Source organism: Chenopodium album, chromosome 15, assembly GCF_948465745.1.
Source record: "Chenopodium album chromosome 15, dcCheAlbu1.1, whole genome shotgun sequence".
NCBI lineage: Eukaryota > Viridiplantae > Streptophyta > Magnoliopsida > Caryophyllales > Amaranthaceae > Chenopodium > Chenopodium album.
The window spans coordinates 34879714-34894061 of NC_137848.1; the positions used below are offsets into that span (position 1 = coordinate 34879714).

At 35.9% G+C, this 14348-nt stretch overlaps 1 protein-coding gene across 2 annotated transcripts; it reads left to right on the forward strand.

The window, feature by feature from the left end:
* The first annotated feature begins 9247 nt into the window (after window positions 1-9247).
* On the forward strand, window positions 9248-13890 carry LOC145583106 (chaperone protein dnaJ 49-like). Of its 2 annotated transcripts, none has more exons than XM_081640258.1 (3): window positions 9248-9401; window positions 9568-10809; window positions 13361-13890. In XM_081640258.1, the coding sequence occupies exon 2, from the start codon at window positions 9753-9755 to the stop codon at window positions 10806-10808; it is 1056 nt and encodes a 351-aa protein (XP_081496384.1). In that variant the 5' UTR covers window positions 9248-9401; window positions 9568-9752; the 3' UTR covers window position 10809; window positions 13361-13890. The 2 variants fall into 2 exon arrangements, with proteins under 2 accessions (XP_081496384.1, XP_081496383.1); XM_081640257.1 differs by having other exon boundaries at window positions 9322-9401; window positions 9728-10809.
* Window positions 13891-14348: the final 458 nt, after the last annotated feature.

Sequence of the window (14348 nt, forward strand, 5' to 3'; positions counted from 1 at the left end):
CTCTTCCTTCTTCCTCCTCCAACCCTAAAAACCACTAGTCACCCCTAAACCACTAATCGATAGGCCTCTTAACCCCCAAAACCACCAGCCACCGACACAACAACTATTGCTCCTCCCGCAGACCCACACCGCAGCGACGACCCTCCCAACTCCCAAAGCCACCAGTCACAATAGGTGAGCAATTCGACCTCCAATAACCACCCCTCCTTTCCCTCCCTCGCCGAAAAATCGAAAAACCTTAGTTGGGGAGTTTTGCTAGCGGATCTAGGCAGAAAAGAGGATAAGGAAGGAGGTTGGGGTGGTTTCGCGAGCGAAGTGGTTGTTTTTGGTGGAGTGGAAGAGGTAGGGGAGGTTCCCGACGAGGTGGTAGTGGAATCTGGTTGGGCTAGGGGGATAGGGGTGGCTGGTAGGGAGGAGAGGGTTTTTTTTCTTCAGTTTTTTAATTTTTAATTTTTAATTTTTTTGAACCACTTACGTGATGCCACGTGTCAAAGCAACCTGTTATATTAGGTTGATGACCGGCTGGGTCTGCTCTAGGAAAACCGGGTGCATAGTTAGGATTATTAAAAAATAAACCTTAGTTGGGATTATTGTAGGTAAATCGACAATAGTTGGGACTATTAAAGTGTATTTTTCCAATGAAAAATATACAAAAAGGAAAAAAATATTTGAAGTTCTTTACCCTTGAACAAATGTAGTAATGTTATGAAATTTCTATTGAAGGTTGTTTGTTTGAGATTTGGTAGTTTTCTTAAGTATGTTTTTGAGAGATGGCCACTCTTTTGCTTCACTTAGGAATTGCCTCCAAATTTTCAAATTATTTCCCCACCTTTACCTTTGTCCATGACATTATAACCCTAGTAAAGACCCTTCCATTTTAGAGGGGTGAGGTCAAAGACAGGTGGAGGGAGATGGATTTCAATCGTATGGAGAAAGTATGCATAGTTCAGATGTCGGGATGACCTTATGTTTCCACAAAATGTATCTTTTTTCGGTTCCTTCATGGAATCATAAGGAGCTAACTAGGGGGTGATTTGAAGCTAGTAGGGAGAACGCGAACCGTTTTGGATGGGGCTAGGCGGAGAATGAAATCATTAGTTCTCTATGCTTAGCTTAGGTTTGTCTCTTTCAACCATGAGCCTCTTAGAACGTGTTTTCCCTCGTTTGGTTGAGAAACGTGAGCATTCTTTGGCGCTTTTCTTTTCTTTTGAGTCCAAACTCCAAGTTTTGATTGGTTTCTCTAAGCCTTGCCATGTTGTGTTAGTCTTTGTAGTGTTTGATTTTCCTCTTTTCTCTTGGTTTTGCTTAAGGACAACCAAAAGGCAAGTGTGGGGGATTTTGATGAGTGGCATTTATGCCACTATTTCATCTTTTTTCACTAAGGATTTTCCCTCATTTGTCTTTTGTTTGAGCCTTCTCAAGTCGTTTTTACCTTTTTTGTTGTTACTTTTGTTTTTTCTCGTGTTTTTCCTCTTCTTTTATCCCTTTCGGTGTTTCTATCTTTTATTTGTTATTTTTGTAGGATTTTGGCACTTATAGATGAAGCTTAAAGAGCAATTGTGGCTAAGGAAAATAAGGAGATGCTCAAAGGAGAGGGTGCGTTGCTCTAGAAAGAGCCGCGGGCGCGAGTGCTGAAGACGCGGGCGTGGACAGGGTGTTTAGGATCCCCTTGGTTGAAACTGTAGAAGGTTAGCCGCGGGCTCTCCCTAGTTAGCCGCAAGCGCTACCCTTCGAGGATCATTTTCCCCTATTTTCCCAGCCGCAGCCTCTCCCCAACTAGAGAGGCGTTTCCACCTATCACCCGTGGGCGCGGCTCCATTCGTGTGATGATTCCGTACCAATCTTGGAGAGGGCGCGGCATGGCTTGGAGAGGGCTCTCCTTAGGTCGTTATTTCCATATTCTTTAAGCACTATAAATAGATTTCTTCTTGAATTTTATTATTATCTTATTTTCCAATATTAATTAGAACTTTGTAGAGAGAGAAACTCTAGTATTTTAAAGAGAGAAATTGGCTTAATCTTCAAGTTTCATCATTGTAATAAAGATTCCTTCAAGTTTTCTTCAATCCAATGCTAGTATTGCAAGTTTCCTTCATCAATCAAGCTTCATAGTAGTATTCTCTTTGCTCTTTCCTTTTGGTTTAATTTACTTGGTTTAATAGTGTTTGATTTCCATCTATTTCATTGATTTTACTTGATTGATTGCTTTACCTTTGAATTTGAATCATGTTTAGCTTTGTTAAGATTGAATACATGCTTAATGTAGTTGCGATGGTTAATTTCTCTTCTCTAGCTTAGTTTTCTAGCTAGGGAAAGGGGTGAAGATCATGATTAATTAGGATTATGTTGATGATTGATTGGATTTAGCCTTGAGTTGATGATTTTGTGCTTGAATTGCTAGGAGTAATTGATCTTCACCTTTAATTCCAATGTTTGAATTCTAAATTAGATGCATTAGAATGATCTATTTTAGGTCTGATTTATTTCATCAATTAGCTTGAGTAATTGCATGGGAATGAATTACTTGAGTAGGATTTGTATTCCTTGGCATGAATCCATGTTGATTGTCATTGTAGTCTAGTTTGATCATGATTAGAAACCCCTCTCCCTAATGTTTTGATCAATTTCTCTAAATCCTAGTTTGACTTCCTTATTTCAGCATTTCTAGATTAAGTTTTCTTAATTTGCTGGTTTTCTATCTTCGATAGTTGTAATTTTGATCATTGAAAAACATAAAAACTTTCAAAATCACCCAATTGTTACTTGCAATAGGTTCTTAATTGCACTTTTATTGAGCAAAACTCCATTTTCTTGCGGATCGACCCTTTACTTCCCACTAGCTTAGTGTAAGTTTAGGTTATAAATTTCTAATTTGATTAAGGGTAGTAGCCCCTACGATCTACTTCCCACGATCATACATCTACTGTAAAATATGATTTGCATCAAAGATATTTCATAATTGTTAAGATTTGACATTCTTAAAGTTTATCAAAAAGTTCAATTAAGAACTCGGGCATCACTAGGGCCAAATCTAGTGTTTTACAAAATGGAAAATGCTATGCATAGCCCTTAGGGCTACATATAAGGAGCTAAATATGGAAAAAAATGAATATATACACTAATTACACTAATTTGCACGTGATTTTGTCATGCATTTCTAAATTAATATCAAATAAGGAAAGTTATTGTATATGCTTATCCATAGCCTTAAGAGCTACATTTAAGAGAAAAATGTGACATGTAGCGCTTTTGGTTTGAGTTATTATAGACTGACTACTAGATACAAAATTACGAGTGAATCCAAGTTACTCAATTTGAGTAACATGAATTGTTACTTAAAGGGCACGCTGGTAATTTTTGGTGGCTTTAGTAAGGACATAATTGTTTGTAATGGGTTATGTGTGGAAACGGGTTGTAAAGGGGTGTTAACGTTATGGTTTCAAATTCATGTAAGGGTTTGTTCTCGGAGTTTAGAGGAAGCGATTTGAGTTTTCAATACAATTTACTGGCGACCATTGCGAATCAGGTGCTCCTGGTGTCGATATTCAATTTTCTAGTGGATATTCAAAAATCAAATGAATTCAAGGACGTTTGGGAAAGCAATAGAGATAGCGAGGTGTTCGACGACATTTGAAGACCATTGAAGAAGGGGAGATAATCAGATTAATCATTGAATTCATGTAAGCACTTCCTTTTATGCTGTTGAATTGAAATTCGAACATATGTCAGCAAATTTAGAAACTATGTCAATATTGATTTGGTAGTGGTGGAAGTAATGTTTAATTGCTCAATTTTTGGTGGTGTGGATGTGACAGCTGTAATTATCATTAACAAAATAATGCAATTGATTCATTAATGAGTTTGGGAGTAGTGAGTTCATACCACATTCAAATCGAAAAACCAACACCAAAAATTACAAAAATGACAGTAAATTTAGTAATTTTCCGCAAAATCGACAAGGAATTTAGAATTTTACTACGAAGTAATTTTTGGGCCAAATTACCAAATTGGTATTAAAAAAGAGCAGTATTTACCACATTGGTATATAAAAATGTTTTAACCACTTTAAGGTACTTAAAAAAGAAAACTTTGACAATTGGGCCTATTTTTGTAGTTGGGTTACATTATATGCAGTGCGTGAGTTACACTTGATTATATGTGTTTGGGATATAGTATTTATTAACTTAATTACTCGTAATTACATTTTCATTTCTCTGTCTTCAAGACTGTAAAGTCCCAACTACCTTTTGTTTCCTTCTCATCCTTTCACCATCTTCCATACGAAATAAAAGTAACTGAAATCTTAATTTTGTTCTCATTTCTTTATTTAACAGCTCAATTTCATGTTTATCTTCGTCACTTATGTTGTTAGTCAGATTGATCGGTAGCCACTAATTTCTGGCCAAAGATTTACAATTGGAGCATGTAGATCTAATTGATGGTTCATGCATGATAGTTTTGTAGATCTGCAATTTTTGGGTAAGATTAATGGGATTTGTTTTCCCTTTTCAATTAACTAATTGAAGATACAATGTACTGGACCTAAGGGGAGAATATAATTCAATAGGAGAGAAGATTGTTGATCTGAGGGATTTTACTATGGGATTTCAACTTGTATCTTTCAGGGATAAGATAAAGAGGTACTCCATGTAAGATTCCATTTTCATGTAAGACCTCTTTAATTAAATTTTGGTGAATTTAATTTGTTTCTACTTCGTATGAAAACTACTCAATTGATCAGTTACTTCTTTTTAAATTGTTAAGTGAGCAATTTAATTTTTAGTACTCTCTTTACTGATATGTGAATGAAGGTATTGGTTTTGAAATATTTTTGGCTAAATGTTGTCCAAAAGGTTGAAATATTAATACTCCAATAGCTGAAAGTAATTGTTCATACAGTTACACTACAATAGCCCAAATTAGTTATTAATACTCCAATATCTCAAAAGAACTTGTTAATGCTCTAATAGATCTAATTTGAGTTGTTGAGCTCCACGTGCATTAGAGGTCTTTGGTCTTGATCATAGTTTGGTGCACTAATGCATATATATTTCACCTTGATCACCATATGTGACGCCAACACCAACCGACGTTGTGTTGCTTTTACTCTTTTTCTTTGCCTCCTCCCTTGTTCATTCCTCCCTTTTCCCCTACAGTTCTCTCTAGCCAAGTTGTAGAGCTCGTTGGAACGGAAGGATCAATATTTGTTGATTTCTTTGAAGGCCTAAGTTGTTGCAAATATTCAGCAGGTGTAGGTACGTTATTTCGTCCTACTTATTCATACTACCCTTAGGTCTTCCTCTCTTCTTTTCTAAGCCTCCTTCGAAAACCTGTTGTAAAGGCTTATAATAAAAAAAATAAAAAATAAAAAAAAGTTAGTAGACGACACAATTAATGATTGAATTAACCAAAACATTAAACAAGTTGTTATGAAACTCACTTGAGGTGTGGGTTGCACAGGTTGAGAGCATTTCCTTTTGTCATGACCCTCGGATCCACAATTACTACACTTAGTTGGTATTCCATTTCTAATGTATTTCACATTATTTTTTGGAGGTTCATCTACACCCCTTCTCCTTGCTGTTTTCCTCCTACCTGCTTTAGCTTTTACAATGTTAGGTGGTAAAACCATCCCTTCCCCTTCATGGTTCCAGAATGTAAATCCTAGAACTGGTTTTAGCAAAACAGAATATGTCTTTTTGTATGTATCAATGGTATACCAATGAGCCAAGAACCTTTTAGGTTGGTGTTTCATATACAAGAGGGCACTCATGCCGTGACAACAAGGAACCCCTGTCAAATCCCATCCTCTACAAGAGCAAGTTCTTTTCTCAATATCAACAGCATGGCCAACCCCATTCAAATGAACCTCAAACCCAGTTTGAGAGTCTTCCCCATTCCACTTGCACTCACATTTAGCTTGTTCATTTTAAGCCTCTTCTAGTTTCAAACTAATCCTTGGGGACACACCAGCCACAAATTTCCCTTCTAACTTCTTCTTTTATCTCATTCTTTCCATCAAAGCTAGCCTTATATCTTCTAGCATGGAAACTATGGCCTTATATCTTGCAAGAAGGATGAAACTATTGAAAGTTTCAGCCATATTGTTATCAACAACATCACAAGCAGACCATAATTTAAACTTTGACTTACAAAAGGTATTGGGATCTCTGGAAATGAAATCCTCATATGCTTTCTGTGATAACTCTTTTAGTTTGGCCACTGCTATTGCATATTCACAATCACTCGTTGCCTTAACACACTTCCAAAATTGCTTCTCAAACACCTTGCCTTTATGTTTCTTACTCCAATTAGTAAATATATGTCTTGCACATTGTCTATTTCAACTTCAGGCCACAATGCATGTATTGCTAGAACTAGTCGCTGGTACAAAAAAATAAATACACATTACTTTAAGTTTAAAGACTTAAATTTTGAAATTGTAAAAAAATTACTATAAATACAAACTTGCCTTTTGTTAATCTGAAACCACTGTCTACCCTTCTCTATCTCCTATCTGTAAATCTTCATTAAGCAAATTCAAGAACCAATCCCATGAGCTCTTTTTCTCTCTCTCCACCACAGCCCAAGCTATTGGAAACATATGATTATTTTCCATCTCTACCCACAGTACATAGGAGTTGCCCCCCACAAGCGTGCTTTAAAAAACATCCATCCAACCCTATAATTGGTCTACATGTTTCTTTAAAACTTCTCTTTAGAGCATCAAAGCATACATAAAACCTTTGGAATTGCCTTGGCTGTCCATCTTCATTTGCAAGTGTGTTTAACACGCATGTGGTTCCAAGGTTTGATTTCACTAACTCGCACAAGTAAGGCTTTAGTATTCCATATTGTTTCTGCATAAGACTTTTCACAGCATTTAAAGCCTTTTCTTTGGCCCTTTGACACTTTCTATCACTTAAGATGATCTCATATCTGTCCTTCATGTCTTGTTTTATCTCGATTGGTTTCAATCTTGGATTTCTTAAAATTTTGTCCAAGTACTCACTCACAAGCCAATTTTCTGTAATCAACCGGTTCTCATAAGTTCTTACACATGAATGAACAGGTTGTAACGACTTGACTTGCCAAGCATTGTGATCCTCAATGTCAAGACCAGATGTTAGTTCCCAATTACAATGAGCACACCCTAAATGGATTTGTTTCTTATCATTCTTCAAATAAATTAGATCCTTGTGTTGCTGGATTGAATATGCAAGTACATCTTGTTTTTTTTTTTTTTTGAACAAAAGTACATCTTGTTTAAACACCTTAAGCGATGTAAATTTCAAGCCCACAAATAGCTGTACATGTCCCATGTCAACCCTCTCATTAAATGAAGGATATTGCACTCTTTTTTTTTTCTTCCTTATAACAACCTCAACATTTTCATTTTCCTCTGCTTCATCTGAATTTAATGGCCCTTCATCATCTGAATCTCTCTGGTCAGATTCATATCCTCCCTTAAATGTGGTCCAATATGCTGGCCATTTCTTAGAACAAGTCCCTCTCGTGACTTCTTCTGCTTCCCTTACATTTTGCACTTGATTTAGTTGATCGTCCCGCCCCCCCTCAGTGGTAAAGACATTATGTGGTTCTCCCTTACTTTGATTATGAGGTAGTCTTTGTGTTCTCCTTCTGTTTAAATTTTCCATTCTAAACTGAAGGAGTTCTTCGTCATCATACCCCAACTCTTCTCTCATAGTGTCATTTAAGTCTAATGAGTTTTCAGATTCACCATCATATGCATGCTGATTCTCTTCTTCTAACATCTTTTTCTTACCCTTGACTCTTCCCCTATCACCACTTGTAGTGACTCTTTTTCTCCCCTTGCCTTTTTTTCCTTCATATTCAATAGCTTCTTCACCGTCAAACACTTCGGTTGGATCAATCTTATAGCTTTCATCCTCTGCTGCATCATCAGTGTCATACTCACTTGATTTTTGTTGATCTTCATTAGTCCCGTAATTTAAAAAACCAATATCAGATGCAGAAGCCATGGTAATTGGCTCAAACAGCGGGGCAGGAGTAGAATTATTTGGCCATATGAGATCAGAATATGATTGGTCTATGAGGTCTTCTTGTTGAGTGGAGTCACTTGGCTAGTAAAAAAAACTTTTGATCAAATTGTAGGTTTTGGGTGCTAACTATTGGCATAAGGTTAGAGGATTCCTCTAACCTTTTCTTTTTCTTAGGGGTTAATTTTTTCCTTGCACCCATATTAACATAATTTGATTAGCTAAATGAATCATCCATAAATTTGCGATTAATATGAAAACCCTAATTAATTTTTTTTTAAATCTACATTATAAATACACCAATTGCACGAATTGCATCAAATATATCAAATAAAAGTGCAATCAAAATTATAAAAGCCAACATAAACCCTAAATATTCATTGTATTTAAATAAATTATGAAATCCCTATACATATTCCTACAAAAATAAAATTGACAAATCAACATATCTTTGGTTTCCTTGAAGTAATGTGCAATAATTATAGGGTCCTTTATGAATTTGATTGTTTGTACTGCTAGTCTGCTATGGCAATGAACTTTTGAACTTGCATTATCCTTAAGGTAAATACAACTGAATACAAGATGAAAAGGCTAGAAATGAAATTAGTATAAACTGGAAAAAAAAATGATAAGTGTAACTCACGCACTGCATATAATGTAACCCAACTACAAAAATAGGCCCAATTGTCAAAGTTTTCTTTTTTAAATACCTTAAAGTGGTTAAAACATTTTTATATACCAATGTGGTAAATACTGCTCTTTTTTTATACCAATTTGGTAATTTGGCTGTAATTTTTGCAAATACTAGGTTTCCGGTTACTTACAAGGCTTCATCATTAACCTTCACCGGCAGCTTCATACGTCGTTATTGTTGCTGCCGTCGCTCGTTGTTACCCTTCCACATGAAGAAACATACTTCGTTGCTTCGGTGCTCAGGGTTCTGCCGTGAACTAACATTAACTCCTCGGCTATTGTAGGCTTTACAACTCAACATAATAAAAATATTATTATTTGTGAATTCTAAGGCAAATCTATTAACTAATATTAAAACAAAACATGTTGACATCATCTTTGCCTAAAATTATACACATGTCGGTTTTTTATAAAATAAAAATTCAATTTAAGGAGGTTAGAGTAATAATTTATTGATTTATTTACGATTTTGCCAACTCGAAATATTTAATAGTTCTCTAAATTCCTTTTCTCTAATCTTAAAAAAATATGCATAGATATTTGGCTTCGTTGCGAGACTTGTAATCTTGCACTCGCAATTTATACTATTCCTCATCTCCCATCTTCCATCTTCCATCTTCCAGACTCTCTCTCCTCTTACCAACACCAACACACATCTGCGTTCGATTTCATGGCCTCGTCTATAAGGTAACTCAATTTGCTCTCTAATTTCTATTGTTTGGATCTGCAGCTCTAAATTTCTGATTAATCACACCTAATTTTCTGATTATTCCAAATTATTTCAGTTTTGTATGATTACTTGATTATCAACTTCAAACCCCTAATTTCATTTCGATTTTTTTGCAAATTTTAGGTCAACTTGATCGGAATTGATACATAGTTAGATCTGCTTTTAATCTTTCGATCGCAGCTGTAGAATTTACCCTGAACCCAATTTCGAATTTTTGATTGGGTTTTTTCAGGGTTCTGAATTTTGAATTCTAGGGTTTTGTTTGATTGATTGATTGAGTTAGGTTGGTATTAGTAGTGGTGGAAGTCATGGATGGTAACAAGGATGAGGCTTTAAAGTGTATTGGTATTGCTAAAGAAGCTATTGCATCTGGTAAAAAGGATCGTGCTCTTAAATTCATTAGAATTGCGCAGCGGCTTAATAGCGCTTTGTCTCTTGATGATTTGATTGCGGCGTGTGAAAAGATGGATTCCTCCGCTTCTGGCCCTTCTGAGAATGGTAGTCATGTTGATAAGAGTGAAACCGGGGTTTCATCGGGAGCTAAATCTGGTGAGGGTTCTAATGGGGAGCGGAATTATACGGAAGAACATGTGAAATTGATTAAGGAGGTTACCAAGAATATGGATTATTACGCGGTACTTGGGGTAGAAAAAACATGTTCTGTAGAGGAGATTAGAAAGGCTTATAGGAAATTGTCTTTGAAGGTTCACCCCGATAAGAATAAAGCTCCAGGTGCAGAGGAGGCGTTTAAGAAGGTTTGCAAGGCTTTTAAGTGCTTGAGTGAGGAGGATTCGAGGAGGCAGTATGATCAGACTGGTTTGGTTGATGATTTTGAGTATAATCAACATCATAATGTTCGAAGGCGTAGGCGAAGGGCTAATAATGACTTTTTTGATGATGAGTTTGACCCTGATGAAATATTTAGGGCCTTTTTTGGTCAGACAAACATGTTCCATACATCTCATGTCTATAGGACTAGGGGAATGGGCACTCCGCAAAGGGCAGAGGGTAATGGTGGAGGGCCTAATCTCATGGTGTTCTTACAATTGGTGCCATTCTTGTTGATCTTGTTGCTTGCATATCTGCCATTCTCAGAGCCTGAATACTCTCTCCAAAGAAACTATTCTTATCAATTTCCTAGAGTGACTGAGAAATATGGAGTTGAATTCTTTGTGAAGTCACCAGACTTTGATCAAAGCTATCCTTTAGGAAGTGCTGCTAGAGAAAATATTGAGGAAAATGTTATACAGGACTATAAGAACTTGCTGGGACGCTATTGCCACATTGAACTGCAACGCCGTCAGTGGAGTCGTAATCTGCCAACTCCACATTGTGAAAAGCTTCAGAGTTTTGGAGCGGCATAAGGTTAGAATGAGGCTTATTACTCTTTATTTTTTCCTTTTTTCCATGTAATTGCTGCTTATTTTTGTAATTCTTTTTGGGTTTGAATAAGAATGCATAAGACATGACGATCACCCATGTGAACTGTGAAGGTTGTTGTGTTTGAAGTTTTTATCAGGAGAGGGAAATTTCCTTTGCTAATTCTTTGGTGCTGAATACTGTGTGCTTATTCATAAGTAATTAATTGGGCACTTGTATATATATTGTATAAAGATTAAATAATGTATTTTGTTAAATTCACTGGGTCTTTGGAGTCATAATGACGTTAATTAATTCTAGTAAATTTAATTGTAACCTGAAAGTGATGTGTATGGCTACAGCTAGTTTCCCGACCTCCTTAAGAACATGCAGTAGTATATGCTATTGTTTCTCTACAAGACTTATCACTTTAAGAATAATTAATGAGAAAGATACACTAGAAGTTAGATAGATGTGTGTATTTTGAAGTATATTATGCTTCTTGTCACATTAATGCTTTAGCAAGCGGACCATTATTTCTGTGAATGATTTCTTATGAATTTTAGTAAAGTATCTTGCTTTTTTTTCTTCGTATATTGCTTCTATGATGTATTTTTATGTCTCGATTCTATGATGTAGCATCAAGACTATATCTCACCACATGGAAATGCTTGTAAGAGCTGTGTATTAAATAGTTGCATTGTGTGTTTTGTATGCTGATTGCCTTTTCATGATTGATTGCATGTTTCTGCACTGGAAAATTAATTTAGAATTTCTATTTTTTGCTGATAGCATTTCTCAATTGGTGAGTCGCTTCTGCAATGCTGTATTGCTGTGGCATGTAATCAATGTTGAAAGCTTATAAGTGGCAGTTTGTGCTTACATAATAGCTAAAAAGTGTGTCTGTTGCTTCAAGTCTTGTGTACTTTATTAATAGGTTGAGAGAGCTTATGATGACTGCATGCGTCAATTTTATGTCATTCTTGAATCCATGGTCAGTATTGGTATTGTGTGGTTACCCTGATGCAGCACAGGTGTAGTAGCACGAGTGATGAATGAGTGGAGGTAATTTAGAATAGGTGGTCTTGATTAACATAGACTTAGTTTACTCTATTGTTAAAATTGTTTTGACATATTAGCAATCAGCTTACAGGTTTTCCAAATGTTACTTTGTCAGAAACTCAGTATTTTTTAGACATGTTCTGTTTCATTTTTCTTGTTTATATATTAACCTGATGATGCCTTATGATGCTATGCTTTCCAGATTAGTTGGTTCAATTCCATAGAAAGTTGTTACTTGTTGAATGGGTAATTGGGTACTCATCATTTTTTATTTGTGGTAGTGTCAGCCTATTCTTTGGTGTGTGTAATGTGCTTTTTAAAACAGTTAGATTTTGTTTCAATAGTATGCTATTAAGAATAAGAATTCGGAATTGCTTGTATGACGAGATTCTCATGTGTGGATTGTGGATCATTGTTAAATCTGTTTGAGTATTGCTCGTCTGTTGACGTTCAATACTTTTTACACGTGAAAGAACGAAAGCAGAAATGTGAAAGACTGAATAGAATATTAGTGTCTTTTTAGTTGCAGATGTTTAGGAAATCTCTCTAGAAGGCAATGCCTGTAATTTGGTGGTTTGAGAGTTTACTCTTCTGTCAATTTGCAGCAATAATATTGCTACAAATAATAGTTAAAACTTCTTCTTAAACAAAAGTAGATGCCTTTGTGATTGCTGCATTGATCAAATTTGAGACCCTTTGCTGATTATCTATCAGCAACAACCTGGACTGCCTGTCAGGCTAACTCTTCTCTTTATATTTCTTTGCTTGTGTAGTGTTAACATCGTCTCTTTATATCACAAGTTGTCTGTTGCTGTACTTTTCGTTTCTACATAAAATGACTGATATCTTTGCCTTGCGTGTTTTCTTATGTGATGAACAGCTGATCCCTTCACCCTCCCCCTCCCATTCCCCGTCCTGAAAAAGTCCTACAACTAGAGTTGAAAACTTTGCAGGTTTGACTTATGTGGGTAGGTACAATTACTTTGTTGATCCCTGACCTCTCAGCAACATGAAAGAACTAAAACTTTAATCCTAGCTCTGAATTAATGTGTATTTTTGTGGGAGATATGAAAATATAGCAATAGTGCCATGAGAACTTGTGATATAAAGAGACGATGTTGTCAAATAGCTGACATTGTCAATTGTTATTATAGTTAAGCTGGTTCCCATTGTAATAGATGATGCATTAAATGTTCAGATTGCTGTTCTTCAGATCTTAGCATTTATATGTAAGAATCAGTAAGGGAAGCATCTCTTTGGAGGTTTACTCCAATTATGCAAGTTAGTTGTGTACTTGTGTGGTGAAAGTGAATTCAGTAACACGGGGTAATGCAATGGGATTCAAATTCTCATTTCTAAATGTTAGAATTTGTCCATCGGAGCTTTACCTGTTCTATAGGTTTTTCAGATATGTGACAACATCAAATTTTTAATTTAATCTCATGTAGCTGCATTTATTGGTATCGTTTTTATAATGCAGTGTTTATCTTTGCAGCCAACCTTGGACCAACATGGTAAAGTAGTATAGACAGCATTTCATGATACGAGGGCTGGAATCAGATTTTTGCGTTGTATACTGCACCTATAAGGGCTTAGTTGACTGAGGTGGCAATGTTGATTGTTTACCTAATTTGCTTATTGCCCTGCATTCGTATCTGATGGTGCTTCACTGCTTCCTGATGGTGGCAAGGGAATGTTTTTGGCACCTACTTTATGCTAGGAAATGCCCTATTTTAACTCGTTTCGTCTCTTTATTAACCCAATTCTATGGGATGTCACACCTATATGGCTATATCTTGTAATTGGTATGGTATGATATGTGCACGCAGTGTCAGGATATTAGTATACTGAATCTCTGGTCTATACACAGGATCGTTATAATTATAGGTGGACCGAGCAATAAATTAACACGTGCAGGCATTGCATGTCTACTAACTATTAGAATGCCGGTTGCTCTTCAATCTTAAAGAGATGATGGTCATTGTTTGAAGTTATTTCTGAGAGAATTATTATCCTTGTTCAATATTCAAGGTGTTATGTGAGATTCTATAACCATCTTATCTATGAACGTAGCACTTTTTGCAATAGTTCTGTATTCCTTTCTACTGATGCAGGTGTCCATTTAAGGTTTGGCTTAATGTTCATTTTACCAATCTTTTCATATTATAGCTTCTAGAGTTATCTTGCACTGCCATTCTGAAAAAGCCAAATGCTTGTACTCTCATTTGCATTCAGTCTCGACGTTATATCAGAAAATATATAAAATTTGCAAAAGGCGTCATTTTTGGTGGTGTATAAGTACTTGTCTGTATAATACAAAAAATATAATAGCACTGATTAATGCATGAGTATTTTTAAATGTCTCTCTAATGTACAAATCGCGTCTTCTGCTGCTTTCCCTGGCAACAAGCATTTTATTACTGATTTTGATGAGTTATGTCATGGAACAACTGCTTTTCATCCCTTATTAAGTGTAATCTCTC